Genomic DNA, 24128 nt, shown 5'->3' with positions numbered 1-24128 from the left:
TTAAAGCTGTTTAAGTAGAAATGATTTTATGTTAGTAGTCTTAACATAGGCTTTTTGTCTTAAAAACATTTTTACTGGGATGCCTGGGTGGCTCAGTCAGTTAAGCATCTGCCTTCAGCTCAGGTCTTGATCCCAGGGTTCTGGGATCAAGTATTACATCAGGCTCCTTGCTCAGCACAGAGTCTGCTTCTCCCTCAGCCTGATGCTCCCCCTGCTTGTACTCTCTCTCTCTCTCTCTAATAGGTAAATAAAATCTGTAAAAATATATATATTTTTTACTGAGTCAGGAATCTTGTTATAGTGTAAATATGGGTCTTGGGTTTTTAGTCCTGCTTTAGCCCCTATGACTGAGGAAAGTTACTTAAAGTTAATGGGACTTGGTTCCCTGATTTCTATGACTCCTAAGATCTCTTCTGATTTTAATATTCCATGGTTCCGTAAGTTATATCATGTGCTAGTTTCTTTTCATTTAATTCTCCAGTTCAGAAATTTATTACACATATATCTGCATCTAGCTTTGACATCTATTAGGTGATCAATAAATATTTGTTAAAGTATTGGGGTGTTTTGCTGTTTCTGATGGGTTGTGAAATTACGATAATTTCACAGCTTTTTATATTGGGCTGTTATTCATCTTTATTTTTGTCAAATGATATTATTGCTGCTTTAACATTTACTTCTTCTCTGCCACAGCTTTGTGCATGATGTCGAGTTGGTTTTTATGTGTTCTCATTAAGGTATTTCAGAGAGGAATCTGCAGGAGAAACTCTTTCACTATACCTTATCTTGGTCACTCTAAAAAGATAGAGGGTGGCTCAGTAGGTTAAGTGGCCGACTCTTGATTTCAGTTTAGGTCATGATCTCGGGTCCTGGGATCCAGCCCTGGAAGCCCCTCAATGTGTCTGGGCTCTGCATTCAGTGGGGAGTCTGCTTCAGGATTTTCTCTCTCTCTCTCTCCCTGTGCCCCTCCCCCACTCACACACACACTCTCTCTCACTCTCTCAAATAAAAAAGTCTTTAAAAAAATGAAAGGTAAAAAGATAGATACAAATATTTTCGTAATCATAAAATAACCCAGAAAATAAATTTTACTTTTATTCGGTTCGACTTTAGTAGTGAAAAAAAGCCCAACATTCTGATACTGGCCAGTTGCTCTATGGAGAGAAATGGTACCCCAACTCTATCCATTGGAAAACTTATTAGAGACAAATATTAGGTACACTGAGCTTGGGAATACATATCCTTTCTTCTAAGGCTCTTAGATGGATATACTGAATAGAAAAAAAATTACAGAAAAACGAATTTTTCCTGTTTAATAAAATAATTTTAAAATTATAACATTTGTTCCCTTAACTTTGATTTTTTTCCATCATATAGTTTCAATTAATCTTTAAGTGAGGGCTAAACTATTTAACTCAGTCATCAGATATACTTACTGAGATAGTATATTAGTTCTTTAAAAATGCCTAATTCTATAGGATCTATATTCAGCTTCCTCTATTTTCTGTATTTAATACTAACACCACAGTGGCTTAATATGCCATTTGTAATGGAGAGAGAGTTAATTAGTTATGCTAGTAAGAAGCAAACTTTAAAGCATTTAATACATTTTATATTATTATTTGTTCTGAGAGACTAACTCAAGATTTATATGGTTCAGTTATAATAAATAAATAAAGGGAAGGGAAGCCAAAACTTCCCTGGTGTTGAGGAAAAACCCCTGCTTTCTAACTTCCTATGAATGGCAGTATTGTTCACCACAGTGCAGGGAACCGGGACCTTGCCATTCCATACTTAGGCTTGTTTTTATTTTTAAGGAATATCGGAAAATTGTGGAAATGAATGTTTTTTCTTTTTCTTCTTTCCTTAATACCTCATGGATCCTGACCTTTTCCTTTAAACTGGTTTAGTATGTGTTTCCTTTAAAATTGGTCACTGACCCAAAAATAAGTTTTTCTTTTTCCATGATCTTCTTTAAGAATTCTGTTAATAGCACACTAAACTGGATTACAAACTTACTGAATAAGTGCTTTGAATTCTGGGCAACCTTGGAATAAAGGGCACAGAAAGAGTAATACCGCATAAAACGAAATTGAGCAAGTTGGTATAAAGGACAGCAATGCAACTGTACGCTTGATGTGATCAACATCTTCAAGTGGCTTTATTAGCAATTTAATGGAATATGGTTATTCAAGCACAATAATAGCTTCAGTTGAAATGTCTGCTCTGCTCTTTTTCCCATACACTTTGGAAAGAGTTGAATGTGACAGTTGAGCTTTCAACAAGCTTCATGAATTTTAAATCCTTTTGAGACATAAAATGGGTTCCATGGCATGTAGTCCGTGTGGACAAGGAGTTGGCAGCCTCGCGGGTGTTATGGGATATCAGGTGTCTTCAACACACTGAGGATCTGGATTCACTAGGTGCATTCTGGGTCTGCTCTGCATATCCACAAAGAACAAAGGACCTCTTTCTGTCTAAAATTTAATAATTAATTATTTTGCAGTTGTACAGTTACTTTCCCAGCCATCGGTTCAAGACTTAAACTTCATATCATCGCAGAAGAAAACCTTTATTAATGTCTCAGAACAGATTAGTTTTTGGCAGTTAAATAATTTCAATTTTTTTTCTTTCTCCTATCTGATTCATGTATATTTAGAGAAGAAAACCTCTGTGAATTGTGACATAGATTTGTAGCCTCAAATCTTAACACATATCCTGATTGGTCCTGAAGTACTGCTTTAAATATTTAAATGTTTTATAAAGTTGTTCGCAAATTCTGTTACCACTATAAAAATCTGAATCTTTGCCTTGGGGATAAAAGTACTGAAGTATTCTGAAATTCAGTACAAGGAGCCTTACTAATTGTATCTGGAACTACCTTACAACAAAAAACTATTTTCAGAAGATAATTATTTAAGAAGTCCATTGTAATGCAATCTCAATTTAAAGTGTGAATTCATTCTTAAATTACCTTATAACAATGCCCCATATTTTATTTAAATATGGAATGTGGGTCCTTATAGTGTAATTTTATAACATGGGCAGAAAAACATTTCCATAAACACAGGAAATTTTGGAAGTTTATGTGACAGATTATTAGTAGTGGTATCTATAAACAGTATTGGGATTACAAGGTTTTTAATGGTTTCATTTTTACTGATCTGTCCTTTCTCATTTTTCTGCATGAATGTATGGAATGGGATGTGTTACCTTTTTCATCTCAAGTCTAGGGAGAGTGGGTTTTACAGAGACCTCTCAGAGAGTTGATAAACATTTCCTGCAGCTGGGAAATGCACTGGGCACAGGTCTAGGAGATCTGAAGAGCGAGAAACTGGGTGACTAATGGCTTAGATACAGAGCCAGAAATGTGCCACTTTGTTGGGGACAGACGCACTGCCAGAGTTTGTGGAAGTGTTTGCGTGGACTAGAAATGCAGGAGCAAAAGCTGGGCTGGGGCTGTTTCAAGTCCAGTCCAAGGGTATAGCCCACAGAAGCAAGGGGATCCCCACAGTGAGAGCCTGAATGGAGTGAACCACAGGTGAAACAGAGGCTGGTAACTAAAGTGAAGAATACTCCTACAATGTGGCTACAAGTGGTCCATTCTTCCTTATCCAGAGTCACATCAGTATTTGAATGTTTAGAATAGCAGACAGCATGCATTAACAAGCCATGTCCTCTGTGCATAGATCTGCCTTGGGAGTGGTTCCTACAGTTGTAGGTAGTAGATGAAGTTTTAAATGTTCAGGTATTTCTCAACTTTTATCACCAGTGATGCAACAGTCATTATCCACTAACCAACCATAGCTCTTTTCATTTGATCACATTTCCTTTTAATCTTTGTTAACAGTCATACTCTTAATAAAATGTTGCAATCTAGTTTTTTAACAGCTAAATTTATCCATATTTTTATTCTTAGAGATACCTCTTAGTTTCTCCCTGGGTATTTGTAAGAATACACTTCAGTTCATTGCACAAGAACTAAATGACATTAATCACTAAAGGGACAGAATGTTAAATTGTGTTCTGAAGACCTGAAAGAACTAATCTACTTTTCAAAGTTCCTGAGGTACTGTCCAAGAGAAACTGAATCAACAAGAAAATCTGGCTAACTATAATGTCAATAAGAAATACTTAGGGAGTGTATTTGTGTAATACTAAAATGTATTTCGCTTTGTGTTTGGCATAAACATTACTGTGTTCACTTCATATTTATTTCCAGGTTTGAGTGTCAACTTATATGATACTAAATTTAGTTCAGATACATTAAAAAACTTTACAAACTATACCCACTGTTAAACAAAGTAGTTTTTGCCAGCAGATTGTGTGCTTTGTTAGACTATAAGCTTTGTACATTTATAATAAGCACATTCCTGTTGTGAAATGGAATGCGTCTGATCCATGATAAATCTGGTTGAGAGACAATGGAACTTAGCCAGCTCAGCCCTGGTTCAAGGAAAAAGACAATAAATAGGGGCAATGACATTTAGGAGAATCTAATTTCATCATGCACTGACTCATCAGAAGAGAATCTAGATGGCATTAAGGTTATTGTACTTTAAGAATTACTCAGAACCAGCTACAAAGTGCCTTCCATGTTATAGAAGCGACTAGTAGCTTTTCCTCAGATCAATGTTTTAGTTGAAAGTTAATACTTGGTGATAAATTGGAAACAGAAATAAACTTTAAAAAGAGAGAGAGAGAGAGAAAAAAAAACTGTAAGGATAAGAATGTTACCATATTTTTCTAAAACAATTTGGGAAAGGCCAAACTCACCAGCTAGACAATAATTAGTTTTCCTTGGTAAAACGTTGACTGGAATGTTTCTATTAGGAAAATATTATCGAACTGTTCCAGTCTCAGTCCAGCTGAGGATACCGAGATTCGATAACAGAGACGAGAAATTACTCACTATTTTTGTTACCGCTGTTGGACTTTGGACAGCTGTCAAAAACAAGAACAACTTCTTGTAACTAGCCATTTTATACAACTATGGTTGGAAATAAGCCTGTACTTAATATTTATAAGCGTACAAATATTCAGCGGGTGGTTTTTCACTAACGTATTTTAAATAAGCTCTAGGAGAAGCAAATGTTTGAACATATGACAGAAGGTGAATATTTACAAAATCACTTGCCATGCTACAGCTTGGAATCAGAAGACAACTTCTCGGAATGAATTACTATGTCCCCTACTAACAATGACTGCAGCCTGTCAAACCATCCCTAATGAAGGCTGCAATCACAAAACGCAAAAAAATCTAGGATGAGGAAGGAAAAAAGAAAAGCAGCATTCCCCCCAAAAATAATCCCAGCATTCCAAAAACCATCCTAAACATTGTATTCAAACACTGGGCAATGTGGTACAGTTTAAAAAGTACCAACTTGTACCAGTTGTGAAGAAAGTTTCAATCGGTAAAAAATTAGTAAGTATAATATTTTATAAAGATACGCAGCCTTATTCATTTTTAGCACATACAACAGTCATTTAGGATATACTAATGAAGGGTTTCTAAATTGAGATCTTTAGCAAACCTACTTGAATAAGTGAGTAAGAATGTTTTAATTAGCACAGCAAGCACCCATTTAGTCCTGTGGTGCTTTGGTACGAATTATTTTGGACTAATTGATCTAAAATGTGTTTGAAAGTTGTTCTTTCTATAGCCTTGCTAACTCTGCTTAATGAACTTCACCTTGTCTCCTGTTTGAAGTGATCACAATTTCAAAATGTATGGTTTCTGAAAGAATGAAATCTTACACTACTGCTATGTTTTATAACATCCACAAAACTGAATCTAACAAAAAAATGCACAGGCATGTGACAATAAGTAGCACTTGAAGCCTTAACATGCCTATGACATCCGGAAAGTTCATTACAATCCACTGATTTTTTTTCCAGACCTTTTATCCAGGTAGTATCTGTGCAATCATAATGTATGTGTGTTAAGTAGTCTTTTCCTGCCAAAGGGGGATTATTCCTTCCATTGTTGCAACCAGCCACCATACTGTGCAACAGAATGCCTCAGAAATATCTCCAGGAGTCTATTTCTTGGAATACAGTTAAGAGGAATTGTCAAGGCCAGATTTCTCACATCACTTCCTGCAGAACATAGTTTGAGAGAGTTCTAACTTCCCTTGGTTTTATGGCTTACTTCCAGTTCCCACTACACCCCCAGAAGGCTAAGTTAATACATTCAAATGTGGTGATCTCTCCATATTGAGAATATCTAGAAGGCATTTCAAACACAGCTTGGCTAAAACAGAGCTCTTGAATTTTCTCCCTAGATGTGTTCCTCTCCTCTGCCTTTTCTATATCAGGAATTAGTGCTATCATCCACCCAATTGCTCAAGTCAAAAATCTAAGTCATTCTTGTTTGTTTTCTTTCCTTTACCCCGACATCTAATCCACCACCAAGTCCTGCCAACTGTCCTTCAAAACCCGTCCCAGATTCTGCCGGTTTTGTGTGGTTTTGTTGTTGTTGTTGTTGTTGTTGTTGTTGTTGTTTTGTCTCCACTATCATCACCGTTGTCGAACCCACCATTATCTTTTGCTTGGACCACTACAGATGCCTCTTAGTTATTCTCTGCTTCTATTCTTGCCTTCCAGTCCATTTTCCACAAGGCAGCTAGCCAGAATTCTCTTTGTAAATTAGATTGTGTCACTCTCCTCCTTCATATTTCCAGTGGCTTCTGATAACACTTAAAATTCAACCCTTGATGCTAGTTTACTAAGTTTTTTATGGTTTGTCCTCTGCCTACATCCCCAGCTTTATCTAGTACTTTGCTGTATTCATTTTTGAGAGCTGTCATAGCAAATTACCACACACTGAGTGGCTTAAACAATAGAAATTTATTTTCTTATAATTCTGGAGCCTAGATGTCTGAGATCAAGGTGTGGGCTGGGTTGTTTCTCCTGAAGCCTCCCTCTGGATTGCAGATGGCCACCTTCTACACCTCCCCTTATGTGTTTACATGGTCTTCCCTTAGTACCTGTCTCTGTCCTAATTTCTTTTCATACGGATGCCAGTCATATTGGATTAGGACCCATGCTAATGGCCTCATTTTAACTTAATTACCTCTTTAAAGGTCTAATCTCCAAATTCAATTGCATTTCAAAATACTGGGGGTTAGGGGCGCCTGGGTGGCACAGCGGTTAAGCGTCTGCCTTCGGCTCAGGGCGTGATCCCGGCGTTATGGGATCGAGCCCCACATCAGGCTCCTCCGCTATGAGCCTGCTTCTTCCTCTCCCCTTCCCCCTACTTGTGTTCCCTCTCTCGCTGGCTGTCTCTATCTCTGTCGAATAAATAAATAAAAATAAAAAATAAAAAAAAAAATAAAAAAAAAATCTTCAAAATACTGGGGGTTAGAACTTCAACATATGAATTTTGGGGGGAGACAATTCATCTCATAACACTTGCCCTGTTCGTTTAGCCCCATACTGGCTATCTTTCTGTTCCTTGAACAAATTAAACTTGTTCCCACCTTAAGATGTTTGCATTGGCTCTTGTTGGAACATTCTTCTCCCTGATGGCAACGGTTGATTCTTTCAGTCGGCTCATACATATGTCACATGTTCTGAAAAGCTATTATTCCTAACCTCCCAATCAAGCCCACTCATTTTCTAGGCACACCTTGATATGACATGTTCAGTTCCACATCACAACAATGAAGTGAGCCAATTGAATTTTTTGGTTTCCCAGTACATATAAAAGTTATGTTTATACTATAGCCTTTTAAGTGCATAATAGCATTATGTTTGAAAAACAATATGTATACTATAATTGAAAACTACATTATTGCTAAGAAAATAATGCTATAATCATCTGAGCTTTCAGTGAATCCTTTTGCTGGGGGAGGGTCTTGCCTCAGTGTTGATGGCTGCTGACTGATGGGGGTCGTGGTTGCTGAAGGTTGAGGTGGCTGTGGTAATTTCTTAAAATAAGACAACAATGAAGTTTTCCACATCGATTGACTCTTCCTTTCACCAGCAATTTCTCTGTAGCATGTCATACTGTTTGATAGTATTTTACCAACAAAACTTCATTCAAAATTGGAGTCTGTCATCTCAAACCCTGCCATTGCTTTATCAACTAAGTTTGTGTAATATTGTATATCCTTTGTTGTGATTTCAATAATCTTCAGAGCACTACACCAGGAGTAGATTCCATCTCAAGAAACCACTTTCTTTGCTCACTCATAAGAAGCAAGTCCTCATCCATACAAGTTTTATCATGAAATTTCAGCCATTCAGTCACATCTTCAGGCTTCACTTCTAATTCTAGTTCACTTGCTGTTTCCACCACATCTGTAGTTACTTCCTCTACTGAAGTCTTGAGCCCCTCAAAGTCATCCATGAGAGTTAGAACCAACATCTTCCAAATCCTGTTAATGTTGATACTTTGACCTCTTCCCACGAATCACCAATGTTCTTAATGGCATTTATTGAAAACCTTTCCAAAAGGTTTTCAATATACTTTGCCCAGATCCATCAGAGGGATCACTATCTTTGGCACATATAGCCTTACAAAATGTATTTCATAAATAACAAGACCTAAAAGTTAAAGTTACTTGTAGATCCATGGGCTACAAGATGTATTAGCAGGCATGTAAACAATATTAATCTCATTGTCCTCTCCTCCATCAGAGCTCTTGGGTACCAGGTGCATTGTCAATAAGCAATAATTTTTTTAAGGAATCTTTTTTCCTGAGCTGTAGGTCTCAATAGTGGGCTTAAAATATTCAGTAAACCTTGTTTTAAACAGATGTGCCATCATCCAGGCTTTATTGTTCCATTAATAGAGCATTAATAGATTTATCATAGTTCTTAATCCTAGGATTTTCAGAAGGATGCATAAGCATTGGGCTTTGACTTAAAATGATGATTTTAAAGGGGGTGGGGGCACTTCATTAGCCCCTAACAGCAGAGTCAGGCTGTCCTTTGAAGCTTTCAAGTCAGGCATTGACTTCTCCTCTCTAGCTAAGAAAGTCCTAGAAAGCATCTTCTTCCAGTAGAAGGCTGTTGCATCTACATTGAAGATCTGTCGTTAGTGTAGCCACCTTCATGAGCTCTCGTCGCTAATCTTCCGCGTAATTTCTGCCGCTTCTATGTCAGCACTTGCTGCTTCACCTTGCACTGCTATGTTTTGGAGAAGGCTTCTTTCCTTAAACCTCATGAACCAACCTCTGTTGTTTCAAAATTTTCTTTTGCAGCTTCCTCACCCCTCTCAGCCTTCATAGAAGTTAGGGCCTTGCTGTGAATTAGGCTTTGGCTTAAGGGACTGTGATGGCTGGTTTGGTCTTCTATCCAGACCACTAAAACTTTTTCCATATCAGCAATAAAGCTGTTCTGCTTTCTTTTCATTTCTGTGTTCACTCGAGTTAACACTTTTAATTTCCTTCAAGAACTTTTTCTTTGTATTCACAACTTGGCTGTTTGGTGCAAGATGCCTAGCTTTCTTCCTAACTTGGCTTTTGACATGCCTTCTTCACTAAGCTTAATCATTTCTAGCTTTTGATTTAAAGTGAGACTCAGCCTTTCCTTAGAGGCCCTTGTAGGGCTATTGGTCTAATTTCAATATTGTTGTGTCTCAGGGAATACGGAGGCCTGAGCAGAGGAGGAGAGATAGGGAGACAGCTGGCCAGTGGAACAGTCATACATACAACATTTATCAATTAAGTTCGCCATCTTATATGGTGTGATTAGTGGCTCCCCAAAACAATTACAGTAGTGACATCAAAGATCACTAATCACAGATCCCCATAACAAAGAATGAAAAAGTTTGAAGTATTGTAGGAATTACAAAAATGAACACGTTTTGAGACACAAAATGAACACATGCTATTGGTAAAATGGCATTAATAGTCTTGCTCAATGCAGAGTTGACACAAGCCTTCAATTTGTAAAAAAAAAAAAAAAAAAAAAAGTAGATGCAAAGTGCAATAAAGTCCCATAAAATGAGGTATGCCTGTATGTCACATACCTTGAATAAACTCTCTATATAATACCTACTACTACCTAATATTTTTCTATTATTTATTGTCTATCTCTCCATTTTCCCACAAGAATATTCACAAGGATCTTCTCTTCACTGATGTATTTCTAGGGCCCACAATAGTGCCAAGTGTATTAAGAATGTTGAATAGATATTTTTTGAATAACTGGGTAAATGAATGAAATTATTAAAGATGATAAAGAGAAGACTGGCAGTTAATGATTATTGTGACAAATAGACCAAGGATAGTTTTCCCACTTGGAGGTCTTTAGAAATAAAGATCAATCTGCTTACCATTGAAATGCCATAGGAGTTGTCTAGAAGAGGTCACCCCACCTTGCAACTATGCCTTGGCTAGACAAAGTGGATATTTTTAAGTGAGCCATAAGTTTATTATAACATTTCTAGAAATTATGTGTAACGTGCAGAGTTTTTCAGCTATTCCTTCAGTAAATATGTGGAGAGTCTGTTGTGGCCAGATCTTTTGTTAGTAGAACGCCCTGGGAAACATGGGAGTGCATAGAAGGTATATCCAGCCCAGCCAAAGCCTCCCGGTGGGGTGGGCCCTGGGGTCTCTTGGAAGGCTTTTAAGGCAGCTTAATGCCTACAAGGTATTAATTGTGTACTGGACATACAAAATATTTGTCACACTTTACACCTGTTTGCCTTTATAAATGGCAGCATACAGCTTCTCTGAACTTTTATGGGCACTTCAAGTTCTATGTCCGGTGCTTATTTTGGATGGCGTGTGCAGCAAATCTTTATGCTTCTCAACTTTTGGGAAAATTACTTTAAAATGTGAGTACCTTGTCAGTTCCCTAGTTTTTAACATACTAAATGTTGCGAACCTTTTAGCAGGTAACACTTATTTTTATTTGGTGTTTGGTGACAAATCATATTTCTGTTTGTTCTCTGCAGACGGAATGTCAGTGGCTCTTAGACACTCAGTACATGTATTGTGTCATTATTTTCAACAAGGAAATGGGCCACTTGAATTAGTAAATTTTATGTCAGGAGAGTGACAAGACCAGCAGAGCTCCTGCCTTGTTTTTCATTTAAAAAGATAAATGTTACTTTCAGTCTTCTTCTGGGAAACTGTCTTGTTGTGACATCTTTATGGAGGGGCCTCTGGATTTTTGTCTGGTTTTTGTTTTTTTGTTTTTGTTTTGTTTTGGGTTTTTTTAGTATAGTTGACACACAATGTTGCATTGGTTTCATGTGTACAACTTAGTGATTTGACAAGTTTATACATTATGCTGTATGTTCCCCACTAGTATAATTACCATCTGTCCCATTACCTCACTGTTACAGTATCGCTGACTATATTCCTTATGCTCTGCTACTTATTCCCGTGATTTACTCCTTCCATAACTGGAGGCCTGTATTTCCCTCTTCCTTTCACCCATTGTGCCCAATTCCCCACCCTCTTTGCTCCGGCAACCATTGGTTTGTTCTTTGTATTTATAGCTCTGATTCTGCTTTTTTTCAATTCATATTTTTAGATTCCATTTATGAGTGAAATCATAGGTATTTGTCTTTTTCAGTCTGACTTATTTCACTTAGCATAATTCTCTCTGGGTCCATCCATGCTGTCTCAGATGGTACAATCTCATCCTTTTTATGGCATGTAATATTCCAGTGTGTGTGTGTGTGTGTGTGTGTGTGTGTGCGCGCACGCACGCATGTGTATACCACATTTTCTTTATCCGTTTGCCTATTGATGGACACTTAGGCTGCTTCCATGTCTTGACTATTGTAAATAACCCTGCAATAAATGTAGGGGTGCATATATCTTTTTGAGTTAGAGTGTTAATTTTCCCTGGGTAAATACCCAGTGGTGGAATTATTGGATCATATGGTATTTCTATTTTTAATTTTTTGAGGAAACTCCATCCTATTTTCCACAGTGGCTGTACCAATTTACATTCCCACTAACAGTGCACAAGGTTCCTTTTTCTCCAACACCCTCACCAATAATTGTTATTTCTTGTCTTCTTGATGTTAGCCATTCTAACAGGTGTGAGGCGATATCTCATTGTGGTTTTGACTTGCATTTCCCTGATGATGAGTGATGTTGAGTGTCTTTTCATGCATCTGTTAGCCATCTTTATGTCTTCTTTGGAAAAATGTCTATTCAGGCCCTCTGCCCATTTTTTTATTTATTCATTTTTTTAATTTAAGTTTTTACTAAAATTCCAGTTAGTTAACATACGGTGTAATATTAGTTTCAAGTGTACGATATAGTGATGCAACACCTTAACACACTTGACACTATTGTAGGCCCTAGAAATACATCACCCAGCGCCCCTCACAAGTGCACTTCTTAATCCCCATCACCTATTTAACCCACCTTCCCTCTGGTAACCATCAGTTTGTTCTCTCTAGTTAAGAGTCTGTTTCTTGTTTTGCCTCTCTCTCTCTCTCTGTCCCTTTTTCCCCTTTGTACATTTGTTTTGCTTTTTAAATTCTTCATATGAGTGAAATTGTATGGTATTTTTCTTTCTCTAACTGACTTATTTTGCTTAGCATTATACTCTCTAGCTCCATCATGTTGTTGCAAATGGTAAGATTTCATTCTTTTTTATGGCCGAGTAATATTCTATTCTATTATATAGAATAGAATAATAGACTAAAGAAAATGTGATATATGTATATATTCATTTGTCAATCGATGGGTACTTGGGCTGTTTCCATAATTTGGCTGCTGCAGATAATGCTGCATGGATCCCTTTGAATTAGTATTTTTGTATTCTTTGGGTAGATACCTAGTAATGCAATTGCTGGATCATAGAGTAGCTCTGTTTTTAATTTTTTGAGGAATCTCCATACTGTTTTCCAGAGTGGCTGCACCAGTTTCCTCTGCCCGTTTTTTAATCAAATTGTTTGTTTTTTTGGTGTTAAGTTGTATAAGTAACTTACATATTTTGGATATTAACCCCTTATGAGATATGTCATTTGCAGATATCTTCTCCCATTCGGTAGGTTGTCTTTTTGGTTTATTGATGGTTTCCTTTGATGTGCAAAAGCTTTTTATCTTGGTATAGTCCCAATAGTTTATTTTTGCTTTTGTTTCCCTTGCCTTAGGAGATGTATCTAGAAAAATGTTGCTATGGCTGCTGTCAAAGAAATTACTGGCTATGCTCTCTTCTAGGACTTTTTATGGTTTCAGGTCTTATGTTTATGTCTTTAATCCATTTTGAGTTTATTTTTGTGTATGGTGTTAGGAAGTAGTCCAGTTTCATTCATGTACATACAGCAGTCCAGCTTCCTGGAGCAGCCTTTGAATATCTAGAAATTTCTAAATAATGAGAGGGATCTTTCCTAGTTTTCTTCAGAGCTATTTTTATCTCTCCTGGGTACTCTGGCCCCATTGATTTTCCTTCTGAATTCCTATCAAATCTTTCTATTCCCATGTCCTCCAGATCTGAGCACTAGTGGAGAGATGAGAGTGTTGGCACATTAACTTCCAACTCTGACATACAGAGCTGTAGTAATTGTGCTTCATCTACAGACTTGAGACAGTATAATACTTCCTTTTGGCTTTACAAACTATTATTTACAATCTGCTGTTTTCTATAGACAGGATGGTCTGAGTGTCACCAATGGCATTTGATCAACATTCTTATCAGCATGATAGAAGTTATTATCAGTTAAAATAACTCCTTACATATTGTGTAATTTGTTGAATGGCAAGCCGTGGTATATTTCTGGAGAAAGAAAAGCCCTCCATGTAATACTTGTCTCTACAACAGAACTTAATGCGTTTCAGTAATGTGGTCTAAATTGGATACTGCTTGTCAGTTTTGTTATATAAGTAAATGAGTTGCTTTCAGCTGCAACTAACAGAGACTCAATTCAAACTGGTTAAGGAAATGAAAAATCACATATGGCAAGAACTTCAGGACTCCAGGATTGATTGATTCATCAGCTCAACGGTGTCATCAAGGACCCAGTTCTTTCCATCTTTCTGCCCTATCATCCTTGATGACAGTTGTGTTCTCAGACCAGCACCAGTGCCAGGTACCATATCCGGACAGGGCAATGTTCAAAAGAAGAGGTGGGATTACGTTTCTCTCTATACCTCCAGGATCCTCTCAACAGACTTCCCCTCTGTGGCCAAAATCAGGTTATTTGCGCCAATCCCTGGTGAGGGGGATGGAACTACCATGACTGATTCAGAGTAGGAGCTACCTGAAGGGATATGGTATTATTAAGTGAGGTAACCCATGTAAAATCACCCAGCACAATGCTGAGCACTTAGAGCTTAATAAATTTTACATATTATTAATGATGATAAGTTAAGTCTGTGATATTAATATTGTAAAAGAGGGCCAGAGTTATGAGTAGTTAAGAGGTAGATTCCTCAGCCCTTGGGGATACTGATTCTATGTTGAGGAGGTAGAGATGACAAGCCCCACTTGCGTGTAGTGGGTGCACCTAAAAAGCCCATCTACAGTGCAGGGTTGTAGGATGAAGGTTCAGATCTTTTGAAACAGCACAGAGAAGGTTCCTACTCATAGGAAGAGATTGGGATAAGCTACTGGAACAGGACTCCCAGGAAAAGAACCAAAGTAGCACCTAGGTATATGGTCTAAAGCGGAACAAAGCGTAAAGAATGACTTAATGCTGAGTCTCAGGAGGATTGGCCTGGAGCTTGTTAGCTCCCCCTTTTCAGATGGTGATTGATGCTGGGAACTGGGAAGGGATGAACCCAAAATTGATGAAGTGTCCTCTACTACATTTAGATATGAGAACGTACACGGAGGTTAGCAGCTAAGCGGGGCCTGATAGCTGTTTTCTCATAAGAAAATTACTGATGCTCCACATAGTGTAATTATTATCACTGTTGGCAGGTAATTAGCACTAAAAAAAAAAAAAACCCACAAAGTATCATAAGTTAGTGTTAAGTTGACACTCACACACCTTGTGTTCCAGATATAGTTTTTCCCACTACAGCAAAATCCTTCTGTTGGTTTCTGAGGGTTTTCATCCTACTCACATTTTTTAATCTAGTTTGGGGCTTACCATCTCTTCCCCCCATCAATATACTCAGCTTCTTGCTTCTGACTGAATTTCCTTAAACATCAGAATACTTTATGCGTGAATAACCATCTGGGATGTTTTCAGTAAACTCTCTTGGAGGGAAATAGAATTAGAGTCACATTTATGAATGCCGAAAAACATTTTGAAACTACAACTCTGAAATCTAGAGCTGGAAATGACTTCGTTTTTAAGCTCTACCCCCGCATTTTACAAATATGGAAACCAAGATGCTAAATATCCTGGTTAATTTTTAGAACTTGTCACTAAAAATAAACCAGTACATTTAGAAATCCATATCACTAGAGATAAACTAATAAGTTTAGAAATCCAAGAAATCAATGGGGAAAATGCAATGGATATTTAATAGTGTGTGGGAAATGTTTCAGAGATCATTGTCATGCAACAGTTACTATTATTAAAGCTCAATAAAAGGAAAATGAATGAGGTAGTTATAAAACTTTCATACATGTTGGCCATCGTGAATATCATGAGTTCCCAGAATAATCACAGGATTAATGGCATTTACTTGACTCTGTCTGATAACTTTTGAAGATTTTAATGTAACATACAATTTCCAGTTCTATTGACCATTTTCCTAGCACAGTAAGCCCTTAATTGATTTTTCATATATTAAGGGGAACTATTTTATTTATGATCTGAGAATCATCCAGAAACCCGTTTTATTTCTAAGGAAGACTTCCAGATGACCCAGCAGCAGGAATAGATAACCATTATTAACATTTTTATTTCTTAGTTTAAATGTTACTTCCTCAAAGTGACCTTCCGTGACCCCCTGAATCATGTACCCTTCTTAGTTCTCAAAGCACGCTGTTGTTTTCTTGCATAGCCCTTACCATAATGTATAACTATATGTTGACTTGGGTGAATCTTTAATATCTGTTACCCTAAAGGCACTATATAGCAGGGGTCATGTCTATTTTTTGATGACCGCTGATCGCTGTCTATCATGGTATCTAGCTCAGAACAGACCCTTGATATTTACTGAAGGAATGATACTGAGAATAAGATTGAGGTGGCTCAAGGCACATGTTTACTTTGTACTACTACTTAGGTATATACTTTTATCATTTTCACTTCTATGAGCAGTGTGTTAGATTGGTAACTTTAAAAAAACAGTATTGCAACTTGTTTTCCGTATTTTAAAATATAACTGTACATTTCAGTAAATCATGGATTAAGGAAGTTGGTGAATCTGGGACTTTAAACTCATGCAAAACATTGTTTTCTTGGGAATTTCTTAGGAACATCTTAAGAAATTTTGCACCATTTTCTGGACAAACAACTGGAAATAAGCATTTAGCTCAACATTTTCCTTCTGACCAAAGGCCTTTATAAATACATTTTCAAAATAAAATATGTTTAAATTTGGGGCTTTCTGTATTAGTTTTCTATTGCTGTGTAACCGCTTACCATAAACATAGCACTTAAAAGAACACCTACTTATCATCTCACAGATTTCACAGATTGGAAATCTGGGCATGGCATGACTGGTTGTTGGCTGGGCTCTGTTCTCATCTGGAGCTTAGATCTTCTTCCAGGCTCATTCAGGCTGTAGGCTGAATTCAGTTCCTTTTGGTTGTAGGATTGAGGTCCCTGTTTTTTGCTGGCTTTTGACTAGGAGTTGCTCTCAGTTCCTAGAGGCTGCTCTGTAGGAGTCCCTCCACAGGCAGGTCCTGACATGGCTGTTTGCTTTTTTCCAAACTGGTAGGACAACATCACTCTGACTTCCTCCATCTCTGACCTGCAAACTCCCTTTTAAGAGCTCACTTGATTAAGTCAGGCCCACCCAAGATAATCTCCCTTTTGATTAACTCAAGTCAACTAATTAGAGACTTAATTGCATCTGCAAAATATCTTTACCTGTGGCATAAAACATGCCTAATCACAGGAGTGATATGTCATCATATTTATATGTTCTTTCAACACTCAAAGGGAGAGATTGTTCCCCAGCCTATGCATCAAGTGCCGATAGCCTTGGGTATCTAAGAATTCTTGCTCCATATGTCCCAATGTGGTAGATTCTCAGAATCTTTCCCAGTTGATTGAGTTGGTTTGGAATATGTATGGTGACATGGTTTGGTGTGTATCTTCATGTCCGTATGCTTTTGTAATCTTATTGCAATTAAGATACATTTGTTGACTATCTAAAGATTGCTCTGCAAATAACTCCTCATAATCTGATCTAGAAATTGGAAGGATAAAGTAGTGGCTCCCAAAATTCATTAGTTTGTATTTGCTTAGGAAAACAAGAGGATCTTTAGAAACCAAACATAAGTTCACATTGTAGCCTCTTCCCCCCCATTCCTCCAGAATGTCTGAGTATACATTTTTATTCAAATAAATAAAGTGAACATAGTCTGTTTTTAAGAGTCTTATATCTTTTCTAATATTTATTTTCATTTGACTACATGATATATAAATTATCTTCTTGTTAGTGACAAGTTATATAGGGAAGAACACAGACTGCAGAGTAAAGTTCTCTGAGTTCAAATCTCAGCTCTGCTGCTGTAAGACCTTGGGCAAGTCACCTACTGTGTCTCTGCTTCCTCATCTCTAAAACAGAAATAATGCTTGTACTTGTTTGATTGGATTATGACGGTTAGATTAGTTAAATATGAGTTCTTAAGAGACTGGCACACTGGAAGACTATGTAAACGTTTGCTGTTATCATTGCTAATTAAATTCCTCCTAAGAGTTTTGTTCTTCCAATAGCAGAGGATTCCAATATGTTTTTACTTAGGAATTTTTAAGACTGAGTCATTTAGTATGTTAAGCCTCTCCTTGATCTTTTTTTTTTTTTTTTTTGGTAGGTCTGGTTAGTTTTAGTAATTTAATTAGCACATGTGGAAAAGTTAAGGAATAAACCACTCAACAAACCTCAGGCATCCCAAAGTTGAAGGGGGGTAATTCATATGCAAGCTGTCATTGGTGAGCATTCCTGATGTGGTTTATACATTCTGTTCCTATTACTTAGCATTTTAATTATACTATACCTTAGCGTCCTAAGGCCATAGCATACAGAAATGTCACTCATCTCTGAAATGAAGAGATCATGGAATCTAGAGTCACCGGGAATAGAATCTTGCCATACCAAGTGGACTTAAATGTACAGAGCTGGGATACAGAAGGCATGAGTTCAATTCTGTTGTGGGCTTTGCTTTGTAATGAGACTTCAGGAAAATTGTAATCACACAGTTCAGTGAATAGGAACACAAGCAAGAGCATGGACTCAGGAAGCTTGACTCAGCAGATCAGCTTCTATACCTGTATGTGAAATGGGTATACTAATGCCTGTCCTTACTGCCATCACAAGTATCTCATTATCACCAATATCCATAAGGTATACCTGCCCCACTGGCTTGTTATTTTCCCAGGAACACAGACTGTGCTTTTGTGTTTTTCTAAATATTTGTAGCCTGATTGAAAAAAAAAAAATTGGCATCTACTAAATGTTTGTTGAACTGAAATGTTGATTAAATGAGAAAAGATATATAAAAGCATGATAGAGACATTAAGTATTGTTATAAAAACAGCCAAATGTTCACTAGTTCAAGTGGCCACAGTCAAAGACGTGCTGATTAACAAAGAACATTAAAGTGGTACAAATGAAATGTGGCCTTTTGAATGTGACCAGGGACAACACAGTGTAACTTTGATGTATCAACAAGTTTCAAGCCAGCTGTGCCTTGACATGATAGAGATGTCACATCAACTTCTTGAGTGGCTTCCTTGGCATTATCTGCATGTCACACTTAACATTGAAAGGCTAAACAAAATCAACAAATTGAGAAAATGAAACTATTTGACTACCAACAAAGCCATGTTGCTGCTATTCAGCATTTAAGAGTATGAATAGGATAACAGTATAATTTTAAAGCTCTTATAATATGATGAGTAATAAAGGGACTTGGAACATTAAAATGGGCATTGAAAACCTAGTGGCAATAGTGTTGATAGCACAGCTCCCAACACGTGACAGGCCTGTGGGGGACAGAGACATATCGGCCACAGACCAGCCAAAGCCAAGGTCCTCATTTGGGGTCGTAAGATCTGGCACCGCACTGAGCAGAAGCAGCTAAAGGAAAGCAGCTTGGCAAACAAGTTGGCGCAGACTCTTAATGGGACTGCAGCACAAAACTGTTCATCAGGCCCTGTGAACACATTCATGACATCCAAAATGAAGATGTGAAACATTCAATGTGGACGTTGTTGAGTCAGCAAAGGCAACTTTGGACAGGGCCGACTGGAAAATGTAGGCATCTCAGTAAAGAATATTGAACTAATTACAGTGCTCTTGCAAGCTATCGTGAATATAACTTCCCAATAAAAATGTGTAAGGTTTATATTTGTTTTAGTATTTTATGTCTGGGGGAAATTTTGCAAGAGGAAAAGAAGAGTTAGGATCAAATGGTATATTTTTGTCTTTTATTTCTTTTTGAAATGTAGCCAGAATCCAAACCAAGCACTGAGCTAATTTTAGGGCAACACAGTAACACCAGCAAGCACTGGTTTTGAGTGCAGTGTGCCAGGCACTATGTATTAGCTTATTTGTTACATAATCCCTGTTAGAGAGAAAACACTATCCCATTCGTAGACTAGGAAACCAAGGCTCAGAAAGTGTAACACGTCCCAAGTAACATACCTAATAGTTCAAATCCCCAATTCTTTCCATTCATGGTGAGAACCCAAAAGGAGTGAAATGAGAAAAGAAGGTGATGATGTAAACATGAAGGACAAATGAGGGAACAGAAATGAGGGCCGTGAAAGAAGGTGAGAAGAGAGTAGAACAGAAAATGTAGGGAAAGGGACCTGGCATTGAAAAAGAGGGGGGAATTCTTTAGATCGAGTCCTTTAGAGTGGTCCTATCTTCAGAAACCGTAATCACTCTGTATCATCTTGGCTGACGCGCCTCTGAGTCCTGTGCGACATCTTACCAGACAGGCCCACTTCCCACCTTACATAGCACAGCTAGGGGGCTGTTTGAAAGCAGGATTGTACAAGAAATCTGCCTCATAGCCTGACAGAGTCCAGCAGCTGGAAGGAAATCAAACTGGCATGATTTATACTTCAATGTGTCTTCAGTGTATGTATTCTAACTTTACATTGGCTTTGCAGAAAAGACTGTAATTTTAATTCACTGGAAAGCAGATGGGATCTGTCGTGGGAGTAAAACATAAGAAATTTTTTCCGAATGTAAGAAAAAGCAACAGCTTTCTTTTGTTGGTCAGTTTCATAGTACAAGTATTTGTCATTGGGTCCACGTAAGCTGATATTCATCAAAATGATAGAAGTCCTATCTAATATTTATTGAGCAATAACAGTGTGCTAAGTGCTTTACGTGTATCTCATCGTCAGGAGGAGCCTAGGAAGTTGGTGCCATTATAACTAACCACCCATTTTAAAGATGAGAAAACTGAGGTACAGAAAGTTAAACAAGCTATCACTGGCTAATAAGTAGCCGATTGGGATTTGAATCCCAGGCCCTTGATGATAACACTACACTATGCAGACATTCCCAGGGGAGTGCCTCTGTCTGTGTAACCCCAAGAGCTCTACAGTGTTGACATTAGTACTCCGGGAAAAAAAAAAAAAAAAGAAAGAAAGAAAGAAGGAAAAGGAGGTGGGAAGGGAAGGAAGAAGAAGAGGAAAAGATAATGACCTCAAAACTAGTACCAGCTCTTGAGAAAGACATGTGGGTTGGATGTTTGGAAGCCACAGAGGTGGTCTGAACCCACTGTGGTCAGGGAAGGAGTCTTTAGCAAAGGATGGGAGGAGCAAAGAGGGGGCAAAAAAGAAATGGGAGTACAAAATAAAAGAACAAAACAAAGTGCATTCAGAGTGGAAAGGGGACAAAGAAAGGCCTTGTAAATTCTTAGAGTATGAAAATAATATCGTTAGGTTTTAAATTAGTTAAGGTTATTTCTCTGATTCACCCCTGTATTTCTAATTTCATGGGCTGAAATGAACTATTCAACTCAACCTTTAGAACTGATGCTGTTTGTCTGACAGTTTCTCTCCACCCTGAGTAATGCTAAGTTCCACTCTGCAAGGTTAGTGTCTCAGGGAAAGGTGGGTGTGTTGTTTGGTCTTTTTTTTTTTTTTTTTTTTCCCTCTTGAAAGTTAATTAAGTGAACATTAACCATGGCTATGTAACCGCAGAATGGGCAGTTTCTTTGAAGGCTCATGGTTTGGATCTTTTCCTGCAAAAATTCCCACTTCTTTAGTTATATTTAGTATTCTAACTGCCTGAAAAACTGACTTGCTCTGGGTCCGTGTGTCAGGGCGATACTGGGCCTTGTTTGCAGCTGAGTTTGTCGGCTTCGTGGAACCGCTATGCCAAGAGTTTGCGGTTCTCAGAGCACAGCCTCCGGGTTCAGCCTCTCTTGTTTCTTCTCCAGAAATTTCTCTGGAGTTAGCATTGCCAATTTGATGCCATATGGTTCTACAATTCTCAGAACTATTTACTTGACATTTAACAAATTTTTAAACTTGTCCATACCCTTAACTCTGAAAGTAATATGGTATCATCAATGTTTGTGTTATGGACCTATCCTGATGACTTTGTTTATATAGATGTGACTGCATATTTAAGGAGAAAAAAAAAAGTACGAGCCTTGCGCAAAAGCCAGTTTTTTCATATTGTTGCAGCTGTTTTAACTTTTAAGAAACCACAAGCATTTTATCCTCTGAAACTTTCATTTGAAAGACACAGGACTTTTAAAGAAATACAGTACTTCTGAAACTGGCATATATTAGCCTCCCTACTTCTGTTCCCTTAAATTCCTAAGAATTGAATAAAGTTCCTCTTGAAACTCTTAAGAATCGAACAAAGTTACATATATATTTTTCAGACCATAATACATGTTATTGCTGTATCCCTAGTAATCTTTGAAATGTTAAGTTACAATAGAAGCAGTAGCATCATAAGACAGACAAAAGGTACAGTAGCTACATTCTAAAGATCTCTCTCCAAGCTCAGAGAATTTTCCATAGACCCAGAGGCAGATGACAGAAGGAAACAGTTGTGTGTTTTCCTGAGTTCACTGTAGCCCAGCAAGCCATGGTAAATGTTATTTTGTTTCTTTTTTTATGCTACGGTAATGATTCCCCTTCCTGTTACATAGAAAAACCTATTCTGCTGTTAAAAGAGAACACTAGATATATTTATTACAACATGAAGACCATGTTGTCCATGGAAATAATTTTTTATTGTTCTGAGTCACTCTGGTTTGTGGAATTTTTACATGAGTTCCAGGACAAGGATGAGATGATATATTTATTTTAATTTGTATCCTCTTTTTTTCTTGACTGCATGAATGTCAGGCTTGTTGTCAGAATCTTTCCATATTTTTATTACTCGAGAAGTTGCTCTGCTGTAGTTGTTTCTCCTAAACTCTTCATTGACAATTCAGTATGTGTCCCGGGCATGCTGTATTTTGGCAGAACTTCCTCCTTTTCTCGGTATCATGTGATCTCTTGTTTTTCCTTTTGCCCCATTCATGTTTTCTCGATGTATGTCTTCACCATGTCAAAGGTTATAGAGACCTTCAGAAATATTTAAATTGTTGAGCTGCTGGAAGGACTTGAATTAAACTGTAAATTTCAAAAGGCATTTGTTATGCCTTAAATTTTTTTTCTTGCATAAAAATAAACCTCACTAGAAGTATTCGCTAATTCATCCCAGAATATCTCTGTGCTTTAGACTATACCCTGCAATCCTGGAAAGCCCCTGAAATTCATTTTTCAAGTATTCTTTGGTTTGATTGAAATTACTGTATTTGTTAATCACTCTTAGGGACCTAGATTAAATTTAATTAGCAGTTCAGACTTACAGAGAAGGGTCTGACATTTTAGAAAATATTTGAACAGAAAACAATGACTGTTCTGTGGGCTGAGATTTCAAGTAACTGGTTGTTGTCATTGATATTTCTTCCATATATTACTCAGTGTATGCAATGCTGACTGACTTACTGACTTAAGGTTTAAAATTAAATCTTGTACTTTCTGGCAAGAATAGGAGGATTTGTTCTGCCTTCCACCTTTCTTGACTCATGTGCCCTAACTAGTCAGCCTCCAACAGTGTCCTAACCAGTCAGCCTCTAACAGAAAAAGGGACTATAATTTTGACTTTAGCATAGACTAGACAGAGACAAAATGGACAATTTCTAATAGATGATTTTTTCTCTTGCAAATGGTCATTGCAAATCCAAACTGCACTACATATATTCATATATTCACAAGGGTGTGTGTGTGTGTGTGTGTTCGCACTTGTGTACGTAAGAGCATGATTCAGTGTCCAGAAGTTTTAGATGATTACTTTTGTTAGAAAATTATAGGATACCAATCTGAGTCATTTTATTTTCAACAGGTTGACATGATGAAAGAAGCATTAGAAAAACTTCAGCTCAATCTAGTAGAGATGAAAGATGAAAATGCAACCTTAGATGGTGGAGACGTCTTATTCACAGGTATCTTCATCCTCACTTTCTCCTATCCAAAACTATTTCTAATACCTGGCTTGTATTCACTTAACTGTAGGGTTGTTTTTGTTTGTTTGTTTGTTTGTTTGTTTTGTTTTTTAATTACCAAAGTGAAAATGCTAACTGCAGGGAATTTGGAAAATATTGGAAAGCACAAAAGAGAATAAAATGAAAATGACCTTTCATTCAAAGATAATCATTTCAACATTTGGGTGTATGTCCTTTTAGTACTTTTGTATGCACGCCGTATTTGTGTATTTTTTACAAAAATGTTATCAGCATGTACCTATCATTTTGTAGGTTACATCTACTGTATTCTACAATGTGAGTTTGTGGGTTGCATAGTTTTGCATTGCATGTTATTATTTCTGGTTTGTATTTAAAAGATTCTTAATTCAAGATGTGTCATTTACAAATAATTTTCTTGCCCAGGCAGCAAGATGAATTTAAATAATTTTCAATGCAAATTGATTTGGCTTCAATGCCAGATGAATAATAGAAGAACTCAACGAAATACAAACAGCTAATATTATTATGGAGCTAACTAGAATCAGTTTTTATAGTGGGCATAATATTACTGCTAAAGAAACAGT

The 24128-nt window shown here is 37.2% G+C and overlaps 1 protein-coding gene across 2 annotated transcripts in view; it reads left to right on the top strand.

Moving 5' to 3' along the window:
• Positions 1-24128, top strand: part of DDAH1 (dimethylarginine dimethylaminohydrolase 1) — a 140375-nt gene that overhangs the window by 76978 nt on the left and 39269 nt on the right. For both annotated transcript variants that reach the window (XM_034653811.1, XM_034653812.1), the window contains exon 2: positions 23424-23523. In XM_034653811.1, coding sequence (XP_034509702.1) covers positions 23424-23523 — 100 coding nt within the window. The remainder of the gene's footprint in view (positions 1-23423; positions 23524-24128) is intronic.

This window comes from Ailuropoda melanoleuca, chromosome 2 (assembly GCF_002007445.2).
Source record: "Ailuropoda melanoleuca isolate Jingjing chromosome 2, ASM200744v2, whole genome shotgun sequence".
NCBI classification, from domain to species: domain Eukaryota; kingdom Metazoa; phylum Chordata; class Mammalia; order Carnivora; family Ursidae; genus Ailuropoda; species Ailuropoda melanoleuca.
Note: the sequence above shows the minus strand (reverse complement) of the source record. Positions and strands in the feature narration are given on the sequence as shown.